Below are 27,872 nucleotides of genomic sequence, written 5' to 3'. Positions count from 1 at the left end.
AGATCTAGCAGTTCCTTATGGCCCTAATTTTCTTTCTGTCCCCATCCATTCAGCTAAAGGTTGGAATTCTGCCCACTTTGCAAACTTGCTCTGAAAAGGCCTCCCAAACCGCAGGGTGTAATGAATCAACTAGAATGAGGACAAGGACTAGAATTCCCAACCAGTAGCTAGGGTCGGCTGGCAGGGATTCAGGTGAGGGCAGGGTTGAGACAGGGGCAAGCAGAGGTGAGTGGGCAAAGGGCAGAGGTGAGGCCAGGGTGAACACAGAGTAACTTCAGCTCTCCCAGAAGTGTCACTTGCTAATTGGTGACTTTGTAGCCTGGACAGGGTTGGCTTCAGAAAGTCTGCGTAGAAGAGTGCAAGGGAGGAGAATGGAATTATTAGAAAGAAACTGAAGATGGTGCCTGAATAGAAGCCAGTAAATCTCTGCCCTCTGTGTCATGTACATTCCTTTATTCAAGTGTCTTTGCCAAGCTGCCTGGATACACAAACACAGCACACACACAAACACACAGAAAGGCAGACACATCACAAATCACACACACAGATTCACATGTAAAACTCACATACAAACACACATATATTTACATACATCTACATAAACACAGAAACATCTTAAGAAGGAAACACAAACATACACACATCTTACAAATACATATAAATACACACATCTTACAAATACCTACAAATACATACACACAAATACACTGTGTGTACATGGACAGATACATACCCCACAAACCTTCTTTATGTTCAGATTAAAAGTGGGGGTTGGGAAAAACAACCAATTAATTGGGCCAAGTCTCAAAGGAGAGGAAATGAAATGAAAAATCCAGCCTGGGTTATAAAAATAAGTATTTTTTTTTCCAACGTGCAGGAGGCTCATTATATTAATTAAACATTATTGCAGTGAACAAGAGGGGGGAGGGTGATTAAGGCTGGGATGAGGGTAAGTGTTCTCTCCTGTTGCCCGAGGCCGTGGTGATCTTCAGATATTAATCTCTCTGAGCACTCAAAAGCTGAAGAGATAAACACTTGAAATATGAAAATGTTTTTCTCTAGAGCAGACGCTGTGACCCTCGGGGAAAGCAAGTGCAGGCTGTGTCAGGAGGCTGGCCCTTACTGTCCTCCCAGCATCTGTCCCCTGCTGTCCCCAGGGAACAGAGGACCTGTCCAGCCCTTGGTGGTGGGGAGAGGCAGCAGCTCAAGGCAGCAGCTTGGGGGAGGTTCGCAGAGGGGAGGTTCCTTTCCCCTTTCATTCCCTAGTCCCTTTCCCCTTTCATTCCCTAGTCGTGCAACATTTGATCTACTAATTTCCAGAATTAACCCCTTTCCTCTCAAATCCTTTGGGTGTCTAAAGTCCAGATCAGGGGTGTGGGAAAATTGGAAGCTAATGAGTGGTGTGCTGGAGCCAACACATACCGGCTTGTTAAACTTTCTGGAATTTTGCAAGCCAGTTGTTAAATGCAATCATTACTGAAAATTAAATGATATAAAGTGACAATGAAATAAATTCTATCAAAACTAAAGGTAACAAATGATGAAAACTCAACACTTTCTTATTATTTTAATACATTTTACCAGCACGGATGCTCCCTGCGTTATTTAGAGCTTGTGTATCTGTCCCCTGGGGGGGTGGGGGAGAAACTATTTAATGCTGTGTTACCGCACTTCTCAACTCTACCCCCATGACATCATGTTGGTAGTTTGAATTCCACCACTGTGGGAGTATTTACACCACCGAAAGTGGCAAATATTACAAGGCAGACTTTTTTTTTAATCCCTGGAGAGCTGGTTATTAAACATTTACCAGAGCACCACTGTCTAAGCATGCATCAGCGGCCACAGCACACAACCTTCGCTGTTCAGCAGGGCTAACGGCAAGCCCTGCTATCAACAGTGCCAGAGAGTCTTCTGGAGCCTGGCCCTCTGCAGCCAAAAGGGTGGCTTAATACATCGGGCTGGCAGCGGCATCCTCCTGGAGGCCAAGTGCCAGACGGCTGGGCTAGACACCCACGGGTGTGGCAGCTTTTCAGTCCCTTGCCTTGGTTTGCTACAGAGGCGATGAAAGCCTTAGAGAAGTATCAGTCAGACTCGAGGCCGGTAGTATCCTAATGAGCCATTTTAGGAACAATACCCGGCCGGGAGCTGAGAAGAGGCTCTGTGATGGTGGAGGCTGTGCTGGCGGTGGGAACAAGGGGACATTGACTCTGCCCATCTCCCAGGACCTCCCCACTGCTCCTTCTTCCTTCCTCTTCTTCCTTTTATCTTGGCTTCCCGTGATCCCTCCCAGCCTCCACTGTAATCACAGAGAGGGCGAAAGCACCACCAAACAGCTCTGCTGTGGGCGGGGTGACGTGAGCAGACTGTGGCAGTTTGCGGGCAGAGGGCAGAGGACTGCTCTGTGGTGAGAAGTTTTGAAGTTTGTCAGGGAGTCTGAGCTGAAAAATATGGAGCAGGCTGGCCTGAACGCTTCCCTCCCTCTCCCTGAACTCTTGACAAAGGCGTACCTGGAAACGTCCGGTCGTTTGGGCTGGAAGGGCTGGTCCAGGTGCTCCTGAGCCACTTGGCGCGATCGTACATCCAACCACAGGGTTCCTCAGGGAAATCAAAGTTGCAGTTGAATCCTGAAGGGAGCTGCAAATCTTTGTCTAGAAGGGGAGAAAAATCCAAAGGAAAGCAAATGAAATGGGCTCAGAGAACAGCCACAGTGGTGCTATTTAAATGGCTGGCAAAGCCTAAGTAGCGAAGAGAGAAAGAAGTGGCTCCCTTGCTTATTCATTTAACTCATCTTGGCGATTGCTGGCTTTCGGGTCAGCCTTTGGTCTCATCCTTCCCAGGCAGGAAAGCCAAGCCTGCCAGTGGTTCCCATAGTAAGCAATTATAAATGAGGCCGCCAAATGGCTTCGGGCTCTAATCAGCCTCTTCTGTCCACCTCAGAGAGCAGACAAATGTAAAAATCGCTGTTCCCTCAATGCCAGAGAAGAATGTCTCCCCAGCGCCTCAATGGCAGGCTGGCTCCTGCCAACCTGCCTCTGAGAAGTGATGGGGCAGCCTGTTAGCATCCAGAGAGGCTGAAATGCAGGGGATGTGCTGGCCAGGGAGGAGTGACCGCAGAAACGAGGCAGGCCTGTTTGCTCCCCTTCACACCTCTTTGGGATAGGACTCTTGTCTCAGAAGGCTGGGTCAGCCTGGCATCTCTGGGGGCCGGTGACTTGGCATGTTAGGGCAAAATGAACAGGCCAGACCAGCCAGTCACCCGCTCAGCACTGGCCAGTGAGAACAATTTCACATGGCATCGAGCACCTGAAGTTTAGCTCCCAGAGGTTCTGGGAGGAGAGAACACGTCCCTCGTGGACATCTAAGACACGACTATACAACTTTGTCCCATCTACTTTGTTGTTCACCGAGTAAGCCAGAAGACTGGACCAAAAGTTTTTTTTTTTTTTTGCGGTTCCATCCAGTTCTAAACATCTACTGTGAGCCGGTACCAACTAGATGATAAAGTGGGAGACTCCTGAGGGGAGGGAACGGAGGAAATGGAAACCCAAATGTGCAGCCTCATGGCAGTAGCTGCTGAAACAATGGGAAAGAGCTGGCTAATAGGGGCAGCAGGGAGGAAGTGAGGTCTTTAGCTTTCTCACTACCTTCTCAGGGTTTCCAGAGAGCAATTTCTAGGGGGAAGGCCTAGAATGCAGGTTTGGAAATCTAAAGGGAACAAAAAACTGGAGAAATAAATTGCTCCCTGGGGAGGAGGCCTCACCTCTGAGGGCAAGGGCCCTGCTAGCCTCGGGGGTCAGATTGCCAGCAGGCTCTGGCTGTGCCTCCCTTCCCCGAGAGAGGAGATTTAATGTTTGCCCACCCTTGGCCAAAGTCAGCTTGAGTGGAGAAAAAAAACACATGGAATCTATTATGGAAGCATCAACCTGTGGCTTGGAAAAGTCAGTTCTTAGCCCTTACCATCCCCTTCTCCCGACAATTTCTGAATTTCTATTTTTCCGTTCAAAAATATGGAGTAATTCAATATACCATAATTCCTCCCTAATGTTTACATGCGTACTGTATCTCAGGAACCAAATTCCACAAAAAGATCTTTTGCAAAAAAAAGAGAAGGGAGGAACCACCAAAGAAACCTCAAACAAAACAAACCACTATAAACGGGGAAATTATATTAAACTTCTGAAAGTTTGCAGCAGAACCCTGAAATTTTCCTTTGGGTTACTATTTAGATAGAAACCTCTCCTCCTGTCCTCCACCAAGTGAACTCTGCTAAATCTAGTATCATATATTAACTCTCTGTGCATTCTGCTTTTGGCTCTCAAACTATCTTAAACCTGTTTTTGGAAGACTCTAGAAGTCTCTTTTCCTTGTAAAACAAAACAAGTACATTAAAATGTCAGAATTCTGTATTCAACTAACCCTGACCAATGATGTCCCCCCGCCCACACAATGTACAAAAGCACATTCCTAAAAGCATATGCATTACATTACCATTTTTCAGTCCCACAACTTCAGCATTTATTCTTGGCTTCCCTCCCACTCTTGTCTGTGGCCATGTTGTGGAGTGTCCACGCCATCAGCACCAGCTTCACGCCACGGAGAGGCCAAGCGAGCCGGTTCGACAGATTTCACATCTACCTACTGAACCCGGGGCTGCATCTTTGTCTCCATCACTTCCCAAATCTCTTCGCCAATCTTCCCTCATTTTGTTTAATGAACGTTTAATAATGATCAGTAATTTACTGTAAATTGAGGCTGTCAAGCATTAAGTTCTAGCCAAAAATGCCAGGTGTTCCAAAATTTGTGGTTTCTTAGGAAAGCCGTCATACCGGGCAACCTTGTAAGCAGTAGATTAAAAACAAAATGTGACGTACTTTTTTGGTCCTGCCAATTATTATTTTTATCTAACTTGGATATGGTTAGAAGATAAATTGAAATAATACAGATTTCCCACGGGAAGAGGGTGATCCAAAAGGAGGAGGCCCTGAGTGTTGAAGATGGAGGTGTCTTTCCATGTTTCCGCACTTCACCTCCTGCGGATGGCATGTGCTGTATTACAGTGGGGTTTGCGACGCTTTCTCAGTCAGCGGTGGTGACAGGCAATTAAGTCATGGTTAACTGCTGAGCCACCGACTACATGTTCCCCTGACCTAGTTGCCCAATGACCACCATCTCTTCAAAAGACTGTAAGGTGGAGACGCAGCTTAACTGGAAAAACCACCATGGCTGTGGATTCTAAGGGTGAGAACTGATGGCTAGAGCAGAAGACATCTCAATGGAAAAGTCCTTTTTAGGTGGGTCCTTATTCCCACTGATTACCTGTGGGCTCACACCCATAGGCCTGGGCTGGTTATTCTAATATCTGAATGATTCTAGATTGGCTGTAAATAGCCACTGCCCCAGACCTCTGAGAACCTGCATCTCCCTGACCTCTGCTCCAGGGCTCCCCCAGACTCTTGCCCAGCCACAGCCCCGCCAGGTGGGCACCCATGCCATCTGGAAGAAGTGTGACTCTGACCCCGACTCTCACCATCTTCAAAGCTACAGTTCTCTCCACACTCCGTGGCCTCCTCATCAATGGGATATGGGGTGGTGGTCTCCTCGCTCTTCACAGTGGGTCCCAGTGTCTCGACTGTGGGCTTTGTGTCTGTAAAAGGAAAAATAAGGACGCTGAGTGCCATGGTGGCCAGTGTGGAAACCCAGCAAGAGACGATGCCCAAAGTGAGTGAGAGCATTTAGAGAGGGGAAAAGAAAGGAAAACCAATATGGACACATACACCCCCACCCCCCACCAGTCGCCTCTGTGTACAGCCAGTGAGGTCTGGTGCGTCATTGTCTCAGTTGAACAGGATGGTCCTGAGCTGTAGAAACAGCCATGGCAGAGGCCTGAACACGGAGCCACGCGCTACTCCAGCAGAGAGGCCACTAGAGACAGGACCGGATGGGGCGATGCTGACCCCAAGGTCAGGCTAGCTCGTACTCTGGGCATTCCATTTAAGATGGGCGTGGGTGATGTGTCCACATAGAATGAAGGCTGCCCATCCACAATGGTTTGAAAAAATCTCAGTGGTTAGTGAGCTGAGCTTCTACCATGTGGAAATGCCTATCTGCGTGCCCCTTGGGTGCCGTGCCAGGCCTGCTTTCACTTGGCATACACCTTCTCTTTCCAGCCTTTGGTGTCAGTCAGAACTTATTTTGAACCAAAGCTAACTGGACCCAGGGGGCCGGCCTATAACAAGATTATCAGAAGCACATTTTCCAAAGTCACAGGCTAAGCCAGAAAGCTTGGGAGGGGGGACCTGAGACACTGTTCTCCCTGTTTGCACCAAACTGGATGGAAGGGGACAAGGATTCAAAAGACTTAAGACTCCACTCGGTCACAGTAATTTGGTGCTGTGCCGTTACACTGGGTGTGGCAAATTCAAAAGCTTCCTGGATGAAACAGCTACGTAAGCAAGGGAGGTTGACTGGGGTGTGGGGAGAGTAAAGAGTGGGGGCGGAGGTATCCAGGGGCTCTGGGGCCTGTGGTTGATAGGAGACCAGCAGTAGGTCAAGGACCTCGGAGAGAGGGCCCATGGGGATTGAACTGCTAATGGGTGCACGAAGCTTTCAGGGACTGCCAAAATATTGTAAAATTACAAAATATTGTAAAACCCAGTGACTTTGTTAGCAAACAGTGAATTGTATACTTTCAGTGGTAAATTGATACTTAAATTGTATCTGTTTAAAAATGAAAAATAATTTTTTCCCCACATGAAGCCAAACATCTCCATAGAAAATCTCCAGACCTGTCAACATTGGCAACTGATTCAAAATATATTAACAAGTAGCCCGCAACAAAACCTGGCTGGGCCAAACCTGGTTGCAGGCAATCGGTTCTGACCTGGGCGCTAGGTGATTCATTCAGCTATCCACTCACTTGTCTGTTTGCTCACACCACTTGTCATCATTCAGCAGACATTTATGAAATGAATAAAAGGGTGAGTCAGGCCCTGGGTGGGGTGGAAGGGATCCTAGGAATTGGTTTTCAAGTCTGTGTGTTGTGGGGTGGGGTCCCCATCCCAGAGTCCTCCTCAACCAAACTATCTGAATAAGCCTGAGTATTGTTCCTCCCATTTCTGAGGATGTTCTTCCGCACTATTGTATGTGATTAGGCGCCTTTGTCAGGCTCCCTTCAGGATACCATTTAATAAAGCCAGGAGCTGAAGGAATCACTAAATACGCTGAATAGCTTTTTCACGGTCGACTTCCCATCTTTCTGCTATTAAACACTACGCACATAACCTTTCATACTTCTCTTTGCCATGTCGCCTCTTGCTCACGGTAAATAGCAAATAACCTCGAAGCGTCCTAATTTGTAAGTTCAAATTTGTCACTGTGTCGCAGAATCTCAAACTCAATTGTAAAGCAAACTATGGGAGGCAAGGCAGGAAGTAATCATTTGAAACACAAACAAACAGGTGAAGCTGCCCTGTCAAATTATTTAGCTGCGGCATCTCAACCAGCCCATTATTTTTCTGGTATCCTTCTGGGGTATGCATGCAGAAGTGAACCAAGGACGAGTCGCAGGAATAAGTGGAAATTTGAAAAGCAGAAGAAGCCACCTGGTGTAGGGGAACAGTTTTCAGAAATATACAGCAGAAAAATGGGTAAGTGGTTGATGGAGACAAACTTAAACGCAGGGGACTGGGAGCTGGCGTGGCAACAAGAGGGCAGGACGAGCGCAGGCAAGTGGGGAAACAGCAGCTGGCCTCTGGTGCACTGTGTTTGCACGGGGCGCTAGAGGTCACTGCCCATCAAATTGCAACGCTCCCCCACAATTGAAACCAGATGTTAGAGACTTCAAAGGAAGGAGGCCAGGCAGAGGGTAACAAGCCCTAACGCTGATCTTCCAAGGAGTGGCCAGGCAGGACTTTGTAAGGAGAGACCTGTTGCTGGCCATTGCCAGTATCATTTGGGCCAAGCTGGGCTGGGGGAGCAGTAAGTGGATGAGGCCATTAGCTACTATCCAGATGGTCATCCTGTAGGCCAGCCTGGGAGAGGTGTGGCATGGAGGGCAAAGGATGGGAGAAACATGAACCAGCCAGCCCCCAGCTAGCTGGGCAACCTCTGGCAAGTGGCTCCATCATTCTGGGACTTAGTTTGTCCATCTGTGAAAGAGATGTTGGCTAAGAAGTGTAATTTTTTTCTGGACATATGTCATACTCATTAATAGGTTGTGGAATCAAATTATTGGGTCATGACTAGCATTTAAAAAATATGGACTAAGATATTTCAAAGTATACTCCTATGGCAAGGATGGGGACTGCTTTGGGAAAATTCTTTTTTGTTGCATTTACTTCTCATGACAGGTTTATGTACTGGTGCCATCAGTATAGGTACTTTCATCTAATATCTAGCTATTATTCTACATAATCCTTATAACAACCCTTGCAGGCACAGCTACACTATGGTCACTCCCATCTCTCAGCTAAGTGAGATGCTAGGGAAGAGGTAACTTGTCTGACAATATGCAGCCAGCAATCAGCGGAGGCAGGAAAAGAACCTGGTAATCTGTCCCCAGAGTCCAGACATTAACAATACACTCCACCCCATATGCACACACATGTGTGTGCTTGTGTGTGTGCTTGCAAGTCAATTGGTTCATGACATAAATTGATTTTAAACTGGGGGTGACGGTCAAAAACATTTGAAAGCCCCTGGTCTAGAAGCATCAGGTCTCCCCTGATTCTGAGGCCACATACACAGTCAGCTTGTGTTGCTATTGGAGGGACAGTTTTCAGCACCTGTGAGCACACAGGTGATGTGCATGCAGCAGGCTGCAGGGAAACTTGGCCTCACCCCTACATAATGAGGAGTAAAATGTCTTCCCACTAAAATTGTTCACTGGGGCTGTCTTCATTCCAAAGGTGAGAGAGGCTAATTTGGGCCCGACTCCTGGCCTGCGTGCCTCGACGGGACTCCTCTGCACCATCCCAGTCAGCACGCAGGCAGCACTTTTCTCCCTGGGAGCCAAAAGCACTTATCCGACATGCCCTTATTAATCCTTCACAACACCCTGCTGGGTGAGCTGGTGACAGGTACAGCTCAGACAGGAAAATGGAGCTACCTGGGGCCCTGGAGGAAAGGACAGGATGGCTCAGCCTGCCTGCTGCTCCTGCAGACACTGGGGTCAGTGGCTCCCCCAGCTCTGTTTGTGGGCGGTGAGGAACACCTGGGGAGATCTAGTGCCAGCTTTGTCTAGTGGTGAGGACAGGTGGGGCTGACTCAGCAGGATGGGCCCTTTCTGGGAAACAAGGAGGGCCGGGCGTGCTCCCTGGACTCACGGGCACGACGAAGGGAGATAGCCTGGCCCGCAGCCTGGCCACCTGGCAGGGGCAGGAATGAACAACACTCTTGCCTTGCTCTGGAAGAAGTTTTGTTCCCATCAGCTCCCCCGCAACAAAGTCCCTCCTGAGCAAATAAATGCCTTTTACAGATGTGGCTTCCAAATGAAAATGAAGTCTCTCAGCCACTGACATCTGGAGACCAGATTCAGACATAAACCGATTACTTTATTATCATGAGGGGTTTTTTTCTTCCCTAAATCAACAGCCAAAGCCCTCTGGCCTGAAGAGTCAGGGTCTAATTGAATTTGGGTGGGTGGTGTGTGGTTATGATTTGTTTTTGAGAGAGTAGGGTTGGAGAACTGAAATGATCCTTCAAAAAAGACAAAACACATCCCTTGAGAAACCATCCCGAGTCCAGAGGCTCCAGTGCCCAAGCTTTGAGGCAGGAGAATACTGCATGCATCATGGGCAGGGGGCCGCAGGGTTTCTAGCTGACAAGGTTTGACCAGGGACAGCTGCTCCCTCTGCCCCTCTCCACCTCCTCCCATAGTATCCTGAGAAGCCAAGGTCACCAGACCAGGTGCGGGAGACGGAAGTGAAAGCAGGGCCTTACCTGTCCAGTCGCAGCCCAGCACCTCCAGCCGCATCCCAATGCCCGCTGGCGACCACCTCTCGGGGTACACCCGCACGTACTGTGCCGGAATAGGGTCGAACCTTCGAATGTCGGGAGTGTCGTAGTGCATGTTCCCTTCAAACAGCTGTAGGGGAGACAGGGAGCTCAGTCCTTCTTATGGGGGACCCTGTCCTCTCCCCATCTCTTTCTTTCCTTGCCCATCTCTTCCCAGCTCCACACAGTCAAGCAGAAGGCAACCACAGGGGTGACTCATGAGGTGGACATGATGAGCCCTTGAAGCCCCATTCTCAGGTCAAGGTCTTCAATCATTGGGAGGGTGGCTGGGGGCAAACACGGAAAATAGGGAGCAGAGGGAAGTGGCCTTTGCCAGGTTCTGTCTTTTATCCTGGACCGAAACCGAGGCCTAGGGAATTCGGCTCCCAATGAGTCTCCAGATGCCTGGCTGGAGAAGAGAAGGGCATTTAGGCTACCTTGCCCATGGTGAAGTTCTCAGTTTATCCGAAAATGAAATTATTTTATTTTTTTTAAGAAAGTGATTGCCTTTATTTATTTATTTTTAAATATTCATTTATTTGTTTATACAAGCACTGGGTACAGTCAGAAGCGCGGGAGGGTGAGAGAATTCACCAGAGCCAGAGCGGGGAGCAGAGCAGGCAGAAGGACCGAAGTACACTGCTGAGGGGAGCAGCGGGCGGCAGGGGAGGTCTGCGCGTCATGTGGGACCCTCCTCCGGTGGCTGGGCAGCAGCCGGGGATCGAACCGGCGCTGCAGAGGCTGCGGGCAGCTTCGCAACCCAGAGCTCAACCGCTGCGCCACCGGGGAGGCCCCGAAAAAGAAATTCTTGAGAGTACAGACATAGATAGTTATAATTGACTGATGGTCAATTACAGCTAGCCCGGTTCTCTGAGAGGCTGCAAGGAAAGGGACAATCCCCTTCTCTAGGCTAAAAGCAGAGTCCTGTGGTCACACATTGATAGTTTTAAGACTGTTCCCCCAAAGTTTTTTTAGTGGGAGCAGTTCTGTATAAAGAAGCCTCCCTCAGAGCCCCGATAAATCTAACTGCTGACAGTGAGGCTGTCCCAGTTGAAGCCAGGTGGGGACCCCAGGCCACTTAGAAGCCACTAATTTAGGGGATTGCTGCTGTGAGGCCAGTCAGAGCTATGACTGCTCAGCACCTGGAAATGCTACAGAAGCCCCCTGCACCCTGGGTTTGGCAGGATGACCTGGTTCCACAATTCTAGAGAGGGGGCGCTGTCGGGGGAGGGCAGGCTCCAGTCAGGCTAAAACCATCTCCTTTCCCAGGCCCACAGACTGGTGAAGAAGAGCGTGGGTCAGCAAGCCCAGGGGAAGCCTGTGGTCCAACTTCTGCTCTGTCCACTGAGGGTTCTGGTTACCAAGTCCAGAGTATTTCTAAACCTCTGGAATTGTGAGCTGGGAGTTTACATCAGCATTTCGAAACCTCCACCCCAGCCCTTGCCTCTGCATTAGGAATGGAAATATTTGCTCAGCAAAGGGGGCTGAACAGAGACATGTAATACCCCTTCCTTGTCTGGGGCCCCGTTCTTCTGAGGAAACGGAGGGGTAACAGAGATGGAGACCGGAACTCCTGGCTAACCTGGAGGTTAACCGGAGAGGGACAGAGGCGCCTCGGCCTCTCCCCTTTCTGGGGCACCTTCGTGTCCCATGAGGAAGGCTGACCTTCACTCCTCCGATGGCAGGAAGGGTGGGCTGCTCTGGCCTGCACTTCCTGCCTGGAGTAAGTTTCTCTCGCCTCTGCTTAGCTGGAGCATGAGCAGCGGGAAAGATCTAAGCAGTCAAGACTAGGAAAACACAGAGGAGTGCAGCAACATTCAGAAAAACATGGTTGTTCTTGGAAGTAATTCCCTGGTTTCTATAGTTGAGTCTCCAAAAACCACATCCCCTTTGGATGTTTGGCCAATTCTAAGGAAACTTTATCTGAAAGAGGGTATAAAGCTGCAGAACTTTGTAGAACAGCAGTGTTGAGAGTGATTATCCCTTTGGGTTCTGGAATCAGACTTGGGTGTGTGAACCACAACTCTGTCACAGGTACCCTGTGTGACCCTGCACAAAATCAATCTTACTTTAGTCTTCTGGGAGCTAATGAAAGTTCCAGAGGAATTGTAAGGACTAAAACCTTAACAAGGGTTGAAATAAGGCAGTTAGCACAGTGCCTGGCACAAAATAATCTCTCAACTAATTGCTTTGTTGGATTGTAGGGACTTGGTGATGACTGTCGAGACAGGCACTCGGCATCCCCAACTTAACCTCCCTGCGTGGGTAAGGTTACAGGGTCGCCCAGGAACATGTACCTTTGGCTGCTGGGTCTTGGGGTCCTGGATGTATTCCCAGTCCTTGCCATTTAGGCTGTAGGAGACTTTGAATTTGCGCACAAAAGCCCTGGCTTCCACGGCTGTGATGCTGTCTCCTCCGCGGGCTCCCTGGATGATGACGCCTTTCACCGTCTTGGGTGCTCCCAGGTCCACCTGAAGCCACTCCTCCCCTGGCTGGGCCTGAGGGACCCTCGGGAACCAGCCTGAGCGGCTGCTGACCAGACGTGCAGCACTGGGGCTCCAGAGGTACTCACGGGTGGAGGAGGCAGAGATCTGCGAGTCCGCTATGAGGCCGGAGAGCATGCCCAGCATGTTGGAGCAGGGAGCATCTGTGGAGAGTGAGGAAAATACAAGAGGTCATGGCTGACACCCTCCTCACTCAGAAGGACACCCCTCTGCCCCACTGAATAGGGAGAGGTAAAAGAACCCAACTGTCAAACACTTTAAGTCAGCACTTTGCATTTCTAGCTTTTTTTCTCTTTGCATTTTTTTTTTTTTTTCTTTGCATTTCTAGCTAGAGGAGCCCTGGAGCTAAGAGTCCAGACGGTGAGCCAGAGTGCCTGGTTCCTGTTTGCACTGCCACTTACTAGCTTATGACCTTGGGCAACTGACTGAATTGCTCTGTTCCACAGTTTAGCTCTATGATCTTGGGCGAATGTTTGAATTGCTCGGTACCTCAGTTTCGTTAGGTCTACAGGAAGGTTAACAGCAGCACTTACCTCTTGAGGGTTGTTCCAAGGATTCTAGCAGTTACTATATACAAGTTCATAATAATCAGCCAAGGACTCTGAGATCCTTGTCTATGATACCAATCCCCCCTCCTAGCCCCACCCCAGGGATGCTAAACACTGGCGAACTCAGCTGAGCACAACTACCAGGGTTACTGTTTTCTCAAGAGAATGGAAACTTTCCAGGGGGCAGGCGTTTACTTCCATGGATGTGATACCATTTTTTTCACTGCCTGTCCTCTTTCCCCCGTGCTGTTCCCACTGGCCAAACTAACCTCTAACCAGTCAGCACCAGTCTAACCTTACTCAGTCGCTAGTCACTTAGGTCCCCTTAGTCACTCTGCCTCTGCCTCAGCCACCCAGTTCTTCCCCTCCAGGCATGCACGTGAGCTTCCCACCATCCAGCATTGCACTCATTTCTTATCTAGCTTGGCCACTAGCTTCAAGTTCCATGACCTCAGAGACCCATCTACTTTGCTCACTTCTCGAGCCTGAGCCCCAGCCCCAGGGTGGGGCCAGGCCTTAGCAGGTCCTCAGTAAATATTTGTGGAGTGAATTAGTGAGTGGAGAATGCATGAATGAATGGTCTCTGCCAAGGCAGGGGCTACAGTCAGTGTGCAATAAACACCTGCAAACTGAATTACCGATCAAAATGATCCTCCAAGTCCTAATCCATTCCTTTCAATTTTCTAGAAAATGAGTTTTAACTAACTTCTCACTGGCCTGGAATAGCAGTGTGGAGGGACAGAAACCAGTCCCTGAGGTGGGATTAAGAGGAACCACTCCCATAAAAGGGCAGCCAGGTCTCTGGACAACGCTGACTGCGGCAAAGAGTTGTACCCATGTTTATGGGTTCAGTTCCCAGTATTTCCACTTCTTGGCTGGGTGACTTAGGGCAAGCTGTTTAAGCCTGTTGTGCCCCTCTTACCTCATAGCATTGTTACAAAGATAGAGAAGATGACGTACAAGAAAGGAATGTGAAAGATACAGACACTATGAAAAAGAGGTGTTTTAACTGGAAGCTTAAAATGGTCATGCCATGAACTTGGGTGTGACCCCTGGAAGATGGGCACCATGGATCCTGGTGCTTACCATGGTGGATCCCTATCAGAGTGGGGACAATTAGGGACAGGATGGTGGGTGGGTGTACACTGAAGGCCCTTCTAGGTCAAAGAAGCAAGTTATATGCTCTGGGCTGAGTCCAGAAGATGAAAGCTGAGATTTTGCACAAACAGCTTGGTGTCACCCACTACCACTCAGCCACATCAGTGCACCAGCTTCCCACACTAGCTCCTCCAGTCTGTCCTCTGCATCTGAGCTCTGGGGTCTCAGCTCACCTACCATGCCCCTCCTTCACGCTATCTTTTGGTCTTTCTGGCCACAGTGCTGTGGAGCAAACCGTGACCACTCTGGTACATATTCCCTCCTCTTATCAACAGGTAATGCCTGTGAGGGCGCTGTGCTTGCTCAGTCATCACCTCAAGAAAGTCCTCCCTGATATCAAATCTCTTATAATGCATTTCTATTTTAAGACATTTATTATAGTTTTGATTTTACATTTATTTGAAGATTTATCACCGCCTCTTCCCAACTTGTTCAGATGACCACACAGAAATGGACCTGTCCTGTGCATCGCTGGATCTGTAATGCCTTGGAACATTCTTGGCCTCCGCTGAAGCAGCAGAACGTTCTATCTGAGAGCAGGGCCTCTGAATCCAGACTGCCTAGATTCAAACCCTGGCTCTACCACTTTACAGGTGGTTTCTCCATCTGTAAATTGGGGAGAATAAAAATACCTACTTCATAGAGTCCTTATGATAACCTATCTTCAATGTTACACCAGAACCTGGTACGTAGTTAGCATTCAGGATATGTCAGCCAGCAGAAATAGTAGATGCTTAATCAGTATACACTGCATGAATGAATGAATGAATGAAAAGACAGACTGGTAGGACTTGAGTCCTTGAGCCAATCCTGGAAAGGTCATTGGTATAATCATGCTGTTGGCAGCCCCCTCACCTGTGACCCTGCAGCCGAAGAGCTCCAGCCGGAGGGCGATGCCCGAGTGCCAGGTCTGAGGGCGAACCCTGACGAACCTCGTCAGCACTGGTGTGTGCAGCTTGTTCTGAACCACCTCCGTCGCGTCATTGTTGGCTTGGAACACCTGTAACATAAAACCCAAAACCACATTACTGAAATTCCTGTTTGTAGCTAGCCATTTGTACAGGCTTCTTCAAAGGGGGTGGCAAAGTCCTTTTGAATTTTATTTCCCTCAAGCTTAAAAGTAATCCGTGAATTTGTTGTTTGGGGCTTTTTCAGAAGCACCATGAAGAAAAAATTTCATTTCTTGCCCTGCTCTAACTTGAAAACAATAAATGGTCCTCACAAAAATTTTTGGAGGCAAGGAAAATTTTGCCTCTGGGCTTAGAGCAAGCAGAGGAAGGCGCCTTGAAAAGGAAAACACTTTCAGAATCTGGGATAGAGGAAAAAAATAGACTATCTTTTAGAAAACGGAGCGGAAATGTCATCTTTCAGGGCTAGCGGACCTCATTCGTTAGCTTGACCTTGACTCTCTCTTTCTCGTGTTGCAGGCATATAGGGATATGTGCAGGGTATTTTACAATCATAAAGTGCTTCAATTGTTTTTATTAGTTACTTAGAAACCTCCCTGCTCCATGAATGGGTGAGAGGGTGAAGGGGCACCATCTACCCCCAATGCCCTCGTGTCAATCAATGCTTTCTTGGGTCTCTCAGTCTTTGTTTTAGGGTTAAGGTTGCAGACAATCTTTTGGAGTCTTGCTGTGGCTTCCTCTTACTGCAGTCCCCACCCTGTAATGAAATCCATCCCTGTCCCCATCTGACCAATGCATCTCTTATGGGAGGAAAGGCTTTTTGGAGTAGCTTTAATCCAACATGGTAGGAACAAGTCCGAGTTTACCAGATGGTCCAAATCAATAACTGCCATATGGACCTTATGTTTTTTGTGCTCTCCATTAAAAAAAAAAAAAAAAAAAAAGTAGCTTGAGCAAGTATATGAGTTTCTCATGGGTTCCCTGAATTAGGGTTGAGGGAAAGACCAAGGAACCAACCATTGCTTCTAATTCATACTGTCACAGCTTAGCAACCAAGTGACTATAAATCTACTCACAGGCAATTCTGCAACAACTAGCCATTTTGGCTGGGTGGGGGAGGAGGCAAACATGCAGGTATTTGTGCCCTGAAGGGGCTGGGACAAAAGGAATGGGGAAACTGAGAGATCTGAATGCCTTGGAGCCAGACACTGTGTAAACAAAATCCGCATCTACAACACTTCGTGGGGGGGGGAGGGGAGTGGTGGTGGTGTAAGTGTTATTAGCTTCACATTATCAATAAGGAAATGGAGGCTCAGAGATGTCTATTTGGATCCAAAGCCTCTGCCGTGTTTCTAGGATTCAAGCTTATGGTTTCCTAGATTGATAAATTTGCAGCTTATCTACAAAGGTTGTTGGCTAGGGGTCCCGAGGCCCTAAGAGCTCCAAGCATGGGGTGAGTGGAGGTGGAGTCGCTGCTCAGTGATGTTATACTCCCAGCTTGGAACACTCTGGTAGCAGCAAAGAGCAGCATGGAAACGCAGAGCTGATGCACAATGTGTCCTTTCTTCCCCATGAACTCTGTCATTTAGCAACCTTGAACCCTCCCTATTTGCCACTTGTTGAGGTCAAAAGTTACAGGCATTTCATAGCACACCACTGACCACAGGGGCAAGGGTAAGGGACATCATTACCTTTGCAACCAAATGAGAAGTGCCTAAGACAGACAGAGGAAAGAAACAGGTTTTCACAGCCACCACACTCAGATTAACCTCCCTGTGCCTGATGCTCCCACTCAGCTTGCCACGACTAGCTTGCCACGACTTCTCCCCTGGGGAGTCTTTTGCCCTGGTCCTAAGGCCACCCATGTCTTCCTCTACCATCCTGCTGACCAGAGGTGCATAGAGGAAGGACTGGTTGACAGGACTTGGGGGATCTGGCTGCTTCCTATAGAGTGCTGGGGGAGAATGAGGGCGAGGAGACAAAACATGGGAAGGAGAAGGGCCAAGAAAGCAGAAGAACGAGGGTGAGAGCCAGACCTCTGGGAGAGGCCCAAGCCTCTGAGATTTTCATCTCTGAGAGGGACGACCGGAAGGAGGAAGCAGGCACCGGAAGCCTCACCAGCCCCATTGCTGGGCTTCCTGGGTGCCTACAAAGGACTCCAAAGCGGTGAGAGGAGGGATGGAGGAAATGATTCCAAGGAAGTGAGATTCATCAGTTCTAGAATTCAGCACCAGGAAGAGGCTTTTTTGTTTGTTTGTTTGTTTGTTTCATTTTGGCAAGAAAGATGCAAACAGCAGCCCTTTGCTCAGTTCTAGGTGCTGTGAGCAGCGGGAGGGCTGCCACCGGCTGGCTCCCCTAGGATGGTGCTGGTGGTGGTGTGTGGTAAAGGGTGCAGATGGGGGGGCCTGATTTGCCATGTGAAAACATAATCGGGGTGGTGAGTGGTCCTGAACTTTAACACAGTTGCTAATTCACAGCATACTGGTACCGTTTAGAAACACAGCACGTCTTATGTGTTTTTAATATCCAATTTTATCTTATCTGACCCCTTCATTTTTCAACCTTGGCAGACAAAACCAAGAAACCATTTCTTTTTCTGCTCTGCAAAGAAATGACTGTTGTCTCTGGACTGCCTTTGGGAGACTGGAATGTGGCCGGGGGTCACATGCATTTGTGTTTGCACCTGCTGGGGGGCAGGGGCTGATCTCCCCAAGTTTGCAGGCTTTTGGGCTCTGCCTACAGTGGCATCAGACAAGCAAGTACGTGGTTCTTCTACCCCAGGCTATTGTCATGGCTGCGCAAATTGAATTTTATTCTGCTATTTCATTTTGCTTACTCTTCTACCCTGGAACCAAATAAGCTTCTTTCAACTTGGCCTCATGTTATCCTTTATGTTTCCAAGGCTAGTTCCTTCTTGGCTCCGAGTTTGCTTTTGATCTTGTGCTCATCACTAACTCTGCGCTGCTGTCTGGACATACTTTGACTGCACCTCTCACTCTGAGTGGGGTGTAGTGGGAAAAAACCCCAAACACCACCGAATCAGGCCAGGAGCCAGACTCTGCTGCAAATCAGCACATAAATGTGGGCAAATATCACTGACTCCCTCAGGCCCCAATTTCCTCTTCTGATAAATGAGGGTTATTGTATGGGGACTTGCAAGGTCCTTTCTGGCCCCCATTTCTAAGGCTTTCTTCACCAGAGTTTCCCATCTAGCTTGAGGTTTGAATTGCCCCAAGAGAGCCCACATTGTAATGGGGCATTTTAGTTACCCATTGTCCCTTCCAGCCTAAGTGCTTTTATGGGCAAGTGCTGTGGACTTTTATACACTTCAAATCATGCCCAGAACACGGTGAGTGCTCCACTCAGAGAATATACCTTGTTGATGTTTGGTTTAATAGCAGTTCAAATTATTAATAATCAAGTTCAAATTATTAATAAACAACACCTTAGTTCTTACATTGTCTTTTGCCCAAAGATATAAAAGCATAATTTATGAAAATCCATTTTTAATGAAATATTAAGCAGTTTCTATTTCCCTGACCCAATGGATTTACAAGGTCTCTATTTTTCTCCCTGCATTTCCCTATTTATAGCCGGTAAATGCTATCATATATTATACATCTTTATGACTTTCTCAATGCTTCTGTGGTTTCAGAATCACCCTTCATATGTTTTCTGATCAAATTCTCTGAGATGGATTCTTGGCTTTGAGTCTAGGCATCGCAAGGTAGAGGGTTGTATGCCTAGGAAATGATGCCAGGAAATTGGTTTTACTCTCTATTCCCTGCCGACCCATGGAATCACTACAGGCAAATCAATAAACCTTAGATACCTTGGTTTCTCCTTCAGGAAAATAAAGTCAATAACAGGCTTGCATATAGACAATGAAGTCTACCAGTCCTCCCAGCTGGTTGCAATGCCTGACAACAGCCAGGACAGATGTTCCAGGCGAGGCTAAGTCACAAGTAATAATTAGGTCTTTGTTCAATGGGGAAGAGTTCAAGTTCTGAAAGTCCTTTTACTCCCAAGTCCCACCTCCAGGCCAAACATTTTCAGGCCCTAACTCTGCAGGGAGGTGGTCATAATGATGAGAAAACTCAGAGGATTGTGGATGGTACACCCAGACAGACATCTATCAAGTGTGATGATCAAATTATAACATCTGCTTTAAAAGCTGGATGTCACAGATGGTATACATATTTGTTAATTTTAAAAGAAAAATGCTAATACGTAGCTTTAGCACCCAAAGGAAACCCAGATGTGTGCTCAAGGTGATCTTAGTTTTCTTAAGAGATGGGGATAGTGCTGATTATACAGATAATTATAAAGGGACAAATACACACACAAACGCACACACACATATTTTAACAAAGCTATGTTGAACCTAACGATTTCTTCAAGTCTATCTCTGTAAACCAAATTTAAAAAACAATTCAGGGCACAAAGTGGTTTGGATAATCCATTTGGTGCCTCGCTGAATGCTGAACATAATCCAACACTTTCCAATTGATTCTTGAGACCTTTGGTTTATTTTCAGTAAGATAGAATCTGAAACCAGCAGCACTTCATGGATTTTCTGATTTGCACCTCTGGGGGAGGGGGGTATCTGCCAATTAAACTGGCTGCTATCCAACATCCCAGGTTGGAGATTATCTACCTCCCAACTCCCCAAAGAGAAAATCAACATGTTGTGTCCATGCCTGTGAGCTCAGGAGGCAGAGTCTATAAAATCCTATGTAAAATTAAACAACATAACATGTATGATCTAATAAGAAACATCTAGTCAGCAAGCATCTCTGGTGGATTTAGAGGTTGTGTCTTTTCTGCTGCTTACCCCATTCTGGTCACTGCCACGTCTTCCTGAAGGCCCTTTCTAAAGTCCCCTTTGAAGAACAGTGGTGACTTCCACACTGTTGAGAACTGGGAGCATTTTGGCCCATTTGCCTTGGATTCCTCTAGGTAGGGGGACTATTTTTGCCAGGTCTAATTCTCCCTTGTACACGACGAACCTCTATCGTCAGCATCCAATGCCCAGACATTGTAGACGGTCACTGCCTTCAGCCCCAGCAACTTGGTGGAGGGAGACCCAGGACAGGCTCTGGATTTGGAAACTGCTCCCCTCCAGGTGGGCCTGGTGCTACAGGAGCCATTACGCTGGCTGCTCCGATGTGCGTAGGGCTTCAGTATTCAGCCTGCACACACCTGTCTCTTCATTACCTATGGTGTGACCTACAGTTTATTTCTATTTTGCTGTAAATATCTTTACGCGGTCAGCTCCAGGGACTGCAAAGAAAGCAGGAAATTTTTCAAAGCCAACACAGTGCTGGAGCCCTGAGGTAGAAATTGTGCATGAGGTTCTTCTTCTTCTTTTTTTATAAATAAATATTTCTCTCCACTAATAAATGTTTCATTGCATCCAAAGTTCTCCTTTTCAATCTACTTGGCACAGACACTCAGGGAGGAGGAGAACAAAGCAGGCAGAAAAGCAAGGTGGCGGGAATGGAGGGCAGAAACTGGGGAAACCAGTAGCATGTTTTAAAAATTCATCTCAGAAACAATTGTACCGACTCATCTTCATTGCAGAACCCAGCGCCTGTCCTCCCTATCCCACCCCCTTCCCCTTGCATTCTCTCTAAAACCAGCCACCGGCTCTACACGTAAAAATAAATTGTTAATCAATGAATGCCATCCTATTTAATTAATTGTTGCACCAAACAGGCAAGGGTGGGGGTTGTTGCGGGGGTGGGGGTGGGGGGCGGGGTGTGTGTGTGTGTGTAGAGAATGATGTTAAGATAATGAACATTTTTTTGTCCTGCTTGTAAATCATAGTCCTGCCATTTCTGCTTAAAATTCCTCCTAAAGCACTATGAAAATTTTTTTAAAGCCACTTTCTTTCTAGTGGATGTGGTAGTGGCTGTGGGAAATTTGTCAGAATCAAGTATGTGTAAGTGTGTGTCTTCTGCCTCCTCTCTTCTCTCTCTCTCTCTCTCTCTCTCTCATACACACACACACATACATACACACACACAGAGAGAGAGAGAGAATTTAAGGACAGGTAGGGGTGATGGGAGCAGGGCAGAGAAAGTTCCCTAACCACCAAATGCTCATTTATGACCCTGGCTTCTCTGCCTTTACTTTGGGACTGTTTTGGTCATCAAGTCGTTTTTTGCTGACAAGGAGGAGGAGACAGAGAAGCAGAGCTTGTCTGGCCAGGCCGCCTTCTCTCTGGGGCGGGGGTGCGGTGGGTGGGATGCGCACATCCCCATCTGCGTGCCTTGTGGGGCCTTTAGATTTACTGCGGGATTATGTTACCCCCAACGAGACGCTGAGCCCTGGAACACAGCACACTAACAGGATTAGGGTTTCAGGATTTGAGACAGGAAAGCACCAGGGAGGACAGGAGAGGAGGGCAGCTTAGGGATTTGGGGCTGGGGGAAGAGATGGGGTAGGGAAGTGCAGCATCAGAGCATGCAGAAGCGGCTGGAAAGGAAGGCCAGCATCCTGGGGTGTGGGTAGGGTGAGCAGCAAAGATATTTGAACTGGGTGGGATGTTCCTTCCACATGGAAACTCCTGCCACATTTTGGTGGCAAAACAGATGTTGCCACAATTTTGAAGGAGGTGCCTTCAAGTCCAGGTGGGTGGAGAGAGCTGAAGAATACAGGGAGCAGGCCCACTTCCACAGCAAACCATACCCCGGAAAGAACCTGACAATCTACCTGGTGAGGTTTTCACTCCAAAGCTCATCTAGAGACGTCCAGGTCAGAAAGCAAGTGTTTTCCCAGCCACAGCAAAGCCTGATGCCCCACCACGCCCCGCCCCTGCGCACAGCCGAGGCCCGGGAGACCAGGAATCTAGCATCTAGGCTCTGAGCGCCAGGGAGGCTGGCCTCCGCTCCTGGAGACAATTCAGCACCCATGGGAGCTGGGTGAAGCCAGCCACGGGTGCCTGCTAGAGAAAAGGTTCCAAGCTTATGTATAATGAAATTTTCCCTTGAGCATCCTAAGTGGAGAGGCTAAAGGTCTGAGCTCATCCCATGGCAAATGGATAAAGGACAAACCTAATTACCTAAGGCACAGGATTCTTCTCAGTCATAATTGAGGGGGCCAGCCCAACTGGGGGACTCGAGTTTGCAAAGGGCGTCGGCGGCTTCTGCACATACATATGCCACACCAGGGCCAACCGATCACACTTGTGCCCATTACCAGCTGACCATCTGAGTCATCGTTTTAATCTTACATATAATTAACAAAATTACTGCAACAAAAAGGACAAGAGGAGCCAGTTGTCCACTGGGAGGTTAAAAAATACATATTTTTGAGGGCCTCCCTGGTGGTGCAGCGGTTGAGCGCTGGGTTGCGAAGCTGCCCGCAGCCTCTGCAGCGCCGGTTCGATCCCCGGCTGCTCCCTGGCCACCTGAGGAGGGTCCCACATGGTGCGCAGACCTCTCCTGCCGCCCGCTGCTCCCCTCAGTGTACTTTGGTCCTTCTGCCTGCTTTGCTCCCCGCTCTGGCTCTGGTGAATTCTCTCACCCTCCTGCGCTTCTGACTGTACCCAGTGTTTGTATAAATAAATAAATAAATATCTTAAAAAAAAAAAATACATATTTTTGAAAACTCAAAATTGTTAATATGAGGAATAATTGCATCCCTAACAGAAGACTGTTAGGGGCCAAAAGGGGCCAAAAGGGGCAATGTTTATCTGAGGTGGTGCAAGTGCAGGCCCCATCAGATGCAGGGAGAGGTCTGGATGACTTATCACAGTCCCTTCCAGACCTATGATTTTAAAAGAGGCAGATAAATATCCCATGGGGCCTTGTTACTTTTTAAATTGATAACTTGCTTCTGCTCAAGAAGAGCTTTGTGGGTCTAATACATTAATTATATCTACAGAGAGCCTTCCATCTACAGATCCCAGGCTGCTGTGCCAGTAGCTGCAGCACCATCCTATGTGGACAGATGGAAATACTGAGGCAGGGAGCTGTTAGGAAACATTTCCAAGGTCACACAGCACATCAGCAGAGAAGATCTGAAGATAGACACCATGTGGTTCTGTGAATTGACGGATTTGGGGGGCTTGGTTTTCTGACAGTACCGTCTTTCACCTAAGTTGAGGATAATGTCACAGAGGGTTTTGAATTCTCAAACGGTTTTCAAAATAATTTGCTTTAATTTAGAAAATAAACATAGAACAGAGGATTTTGGAAGCAGGGTGTTTGTTTGTTTGGAAGGGCTGCTGCCAAGTCAAACAAACAGCAACTTCTTTTAAGGCCCAGGAGTCTATGATGGAGCCCAAACTCCAAAGCAGTGAGCCTCATGTTCTAAGCCTGCTGGCCATTCTCCACTCTCTGGGAAACCCACACCTCTTGACCTGTGGTCAGATCATCCAGGAAGCTGATGTCTTTCTAGCTGCAAGATGACAAGAAAGTCTGGGATCAGCTCGTTGACAGCACCACCTGGAAGTCAGATCTTGACAACCAGGTGCGTTCTACAGGGAGGCCATGGTTCCCCAGTCTCGGGAGCGAATGACTTAGCATCTGGGCACTTCAGTCTCACAGTCAGTGAGATGCTATTAAATTCTGACGTGAGGCGACTGGTGTCTGAGGGATCTCGGAGCCCCTTGGAGGTCATCATTACATTAATATGATGAGGTTGGTAGGTTCCTGCCACTCAAACGCTGGGATCCCAGATGTACCCCATCCCTGTCCTCACCTTTCCATTCTCCTCTAGCAATCAATATGTTTTCTGGAACCACCACAGAGCAATGCTCTTTTAGCTCAGATTTCCCCCATTTGGGGGCACAGACTAGCAACACTGTGACTAGAAGTGAGGTAACCAGCGCTAGCTACGTCAACCGGGGATATGCCCACATGTGCCAAGTGAGGGAGAAGTAACGAGAGGCTTTGCTTAACCATTAGGGCAATGATCTCTGTTCCCCAGCCCGGACCAGTCACTATCTCGTTCTCAGCCAGTGCCTCCGAGGTGAGCAGGACCCTGGCCAAGGCCTCGAGGCTGCAGCTCCTCCCATCTATCTCCACATTCCACCCTTGGTTTGTGTGTACATAATTGCGTCTATAATTACACACATACAGGAACCTTCCACTGCTGTATTTACAACACCATGTCTATGTCTGGGGTGTTATTAATACAGCTGGTGAAACCAAAAGCAGTAGTTTCTGCTTGTGGTTTCTGAAGTAATATATGTGAAGTAATTTGTATAATCTAAGGGAGCACATGGGCTGGATATGGGCTCCATCAGGCAGACGCGCTCTCTGCCTTGTGGTTACGCCATAAATATGCATAAGGGGCCCCGCCCTAGGTGAAAATCACAGGCTCCATATTTGTGACATGTGGAACTGGATATATTTGGGGATGTGCTGTACACGTGGCCTGCGTGACTGGGCTGTGTTTTGCCAGGGGAGGCTTGCAGTACCTCAACACCACTGCAATCGTCTTCACAGGCACTCTTACCATTACCTGCTGGATGTAAAGAGACTTAAGAAGAGGCTGCTTGCCAGCTGGGGGAAATTGGAAAAGAGTAATCTTTCTCACCTCCTGGCTGCAAGAAGAAAGTCAATCGCTCATAGGCCTAGGCCTTGCCTCAGCCCAGGCTGGGTCCAAATTGTAAAGAATGTTTTGCAAGGAAATAGCACAGCCATCCCCCCACCACCCTGAGCTCTCATTAATCTTGTTTTTCTCCAATCTCCCCAGCTCCCTGGTCTTTGGTACACTGCATTGGTGTTGACAGTGACCAGGGAATTGAAATCAAGTTCCCACATTTCTGCCCCCATCCCCTCTTCCCACACTGTGCTCCCGGGGGTCCTCTGTAAACCCCCTGCTATAACACAGAGCAGAGCAGGCTGCTGCCTGCATCCCTGTGTTGCTCTGCTCACGGTCCTGCCGGTCCTGCCATCTGAATTTCACTTTCAAGCCTACCACTTAGCACCAGTTAGCTTGGCACGGTGCCCACCATCCAGCGGCTACAAAGAGAAACTCAGTGGTAGCACCCGGGGTAGCTGGAGCCTCTCCCCACACAGCCCCCAAGTCCCCTCCTCAACCTGCCTCCCCTTCGTGCATCAAATCAAACTGCAGCAGACTTGACAAATCTATTTGGCACGGTTCACTCAACTATTTCAACCCGCACAGCCCAGAGAGCTGCGCTGACGCACCATGAGTGGTGCAGAATCTGCACATTAAATACAGACATCTGGGAGCTAGATCTGCTAATGAAGGAGCAGCAGATCTCACCGTTGGAGGGGAGAATTGGGCTGGTCGCCCCTATCCCCTGCCACACTCGTGGTGGGACAGGGAGTTTGGGGAGAGAGCAATGTCTAATTGGCAGGCTTTATTCTCTTGCCTCCTTCTAAATTTCAAAAGGATGAATTTCTAATCGGGAGAGAAAGGCTCTCCCTCTGCCCCAACATCCTTTATGTGGACAGGGCTATTCACGAAAACTTTTTTAAAAGGACATCAACAACAAAACTAAAACCAAATTACCCCTTGGCTGCTGGGGAGGGAGAGCATTTAGCCAAGGGTGAGAAGGGGAGTTAAAAGAAAGGAAGGAAAAAAGAGAATGAGGTGTCTGCTATGAAAAAGTTGGGAAGAAAGATTCTAAAGGAGCCCAGAATGCAAAATTCAATTCTCAGGGATATCTTCCCTGCAGAACGGATACCAGGGCTGAAGCCAGGGAGGACAGTATTCTATCAAAATGTGCAGTGCTAAGGTATTTCCAAAAGCAGATTTCCTACAAATGGTGTTTTAAATAGCATCCTGGTCCATCTGTGTGCTTTTAAAATCAGCTTATGCTACAGGATCCCTCTGCTAGCGCTGCTTAGTCATTGAGCCTGGACCAGGAGGCGATCAGGTGAACTTCCTCCCCCAAGACCCACCCCTACCCAGGCCCTCACTTGCCTGGGCTAAGCTTTTGGGTTCCAGCAGCTTCCTACTGAAAAGGGTGGGTGCAGAGAGAAGGCATGAGTGGAAAGGGAGTGGGGTGGCATGAGGTCTCAGTCCAGAGCACCCCCAGCACCTGCTGCCCGCGGAGGCTTGCCACTCCCCGATTGCCATTCCCAAGTAATGTTTGGCAATTCTTCCTGAGCCAAGCAAAGGTGTGTTTCCTCATCCATTAAGGCAAAGAAGTCTTTCAATAGCTAAGTACCCCACTTTCTCTATATGCTGAATGGGGGAAGTAGTGTGTGTGTGATACCTGGGAATACTCAGAAGCCACGATTTTCACATGAATGTGCCACGTTACTATGGTGATTTTAATAAAATAAAAAAATCTCCTTTGAAAACTCATGTTTCCTGGGTGAAACATACTTCAGGATTTTCTCGGTCCAAGATTTCCAGCGGCACCAGTAAGAACAAGCTGCCCTGGGACAGGACAGGAGCTGAGGAGACGCCACTGGGAAAAGACCTCTGACATTTCTACATTTGGCCACACGTCCCATTTGGTAATTCACACTCTGGCAGACCAGGGACCTGGTGGAGTTACAGCACTGAAGGAGAGATCCTTTTCTCCATCCCCAGCTCCCTCCCACCAAGGAGGAGCATCTCCAGGAATCCCCAGGACATGGCTGTCCTCTCACACCCGAGAGCCGACCCTCCCGAGCAGAGATCCCCCAGGCCAGGTGAGACCACTGGTTGGCTGCCAAGCTCCCATAACTGAGGTACCCTACAACCAGCGCAGCGCCAGCTGCAGGCCTGCCCACTGCCAGAACGCCATGTGTCTGAGGAGAGCCGAGTGCCAGACATCCATCCACATGTACAACAAAAGCCCCACATCAGCCACACAGACACACCTCCGGGAGCCACCGACACTGAAGGCACCAGCCGAGAAAATTCAATGCCTTACTGCCAAGCATGATTGCCAGTTCAGATCCCATCCCTGACAAACTGAATTTCTCCTCATTATTTATTGTCCTCTTTCTTCTTCGGGACATTGTGATTCCCTCGCAGGATTTGTGCCCTTTTATTTCCAGACCTCAGTAACTCCTGAACTGCAGTTTCATGTGGTTTTGTGATTGTTAACCCAGCATGTGGAAGGGACTCAGGCCATAAATGCTCAATGAATCCTGTATGGGGAGACCCGGGCTGGGAACACATTTTCTCCTTCATTTGCAGTCAGAGAGCGCTCTGCGAGCTCTCCCTCCCTCTCCCTCGCTCTGCTCTGCAAGATGCAACAGTAGTGGGGCTGGTGGAAAAAAATGTTGTTTTCCAATCACTTTCGCATAAGGAAGAGTATTTTCAGGGCCAGTGTCTTCGTGCCTCCATCAATTATTAGAGACTCACTGAACAGCCTCGTCCCCTAGGAGGGATCGACTTGAAGCTTCTTCTCCCCCATTCCTCCTGCACCGTCCTCACATGCCTTTCAGGCGGGGCAGGCGCTTACCTTGTGGTTTTTGCCATGTCGGTACACCATCCAGTCTTCGCCATTGGTGCTGACTTCCAGCTTGTAGGATTTGACATAGTAGCCATTCTGGGTTTCCCTGGATATTGCTCCCTGCGTCGCGATGGCCGTGAGGATGGTCAGGAAGCGCAGGTCCACCTGGGGAAGAGAGGTGGGAAAGGAAAGGGCCAGTGACTCCCACACCGACCCGACAGCGTCTTGCTTTTTCCCCAAAGCGCACATTGTAATGCTTGGCTCACAACCTGTGTCTGAGATGCACTCAGATGCCCAGGCGAGCCTATTGGTTTGCAATACCACTGGACAGTTAAACTCAACTTATTTGACACTAATTTGGACACCTTTGGAATCGTAA

General features: G+C 48.4%; 1 protein-coding gene across 6 annotated transcripts in view; it reads right to left on the bottom strand.

Annotated features, from left to right (window-relative positions):
* The window catches only part of NRP2 (neuropilin 2), a gene marked incomplete at both ends in the record, with an annotated part of 115,355 nt that overhangs the window by 43,110 nt on the left and 44,373 nt on the right, over positions 1-27,872 (bottom strand). For all 6 annotated transcript variants that reach the window (XM_084239123.1, XM_084239125.1, XM_084239124.1 and 3 more), the window contains 6 exons: positions 2,511-2,651; positions 5,531-5,647; positions 9,943-10,087; positions 12,294-12,643; positions 15,062-15,206; positions 27,503-27,658. In XM_084239123.1, the coding sequence (XP_084095249.1) occupies positions 2,511-2,651; positions 5,531-5,647; positions 9,943-10,087; positions 12,294-12,643; positions 15,062-15,206; positions 27,503-27,658 (1,054 nt within the window). The remainder of the gene's footprint in view (positions 1-2,510; positions 2,652-5,530; positions 5,648-9,942; positions 10,088-12,293; positions 12,644-15,061; positions 15,207-27,502; positions 27,659-27,872) is intronic.

This window comes from Talpa europaea (genome assembly GCF_964194135.1).
Source record: "Talpa europaea genome assembly, chromosome: 1".
In the NCBI taxonomy this organism is placed as follows: domain Eukaryota; kingdom Metazoa; phylum Chordata; class Mammalia; order Eulipotyphla; family Talpidae; genus Talpa; species Talpa europaea.
The sequence above is the reverse complement of the archived record's forward strand: the minus strand, read 5'-3'. Positions and strand labels throughout refer to the sequence as shown.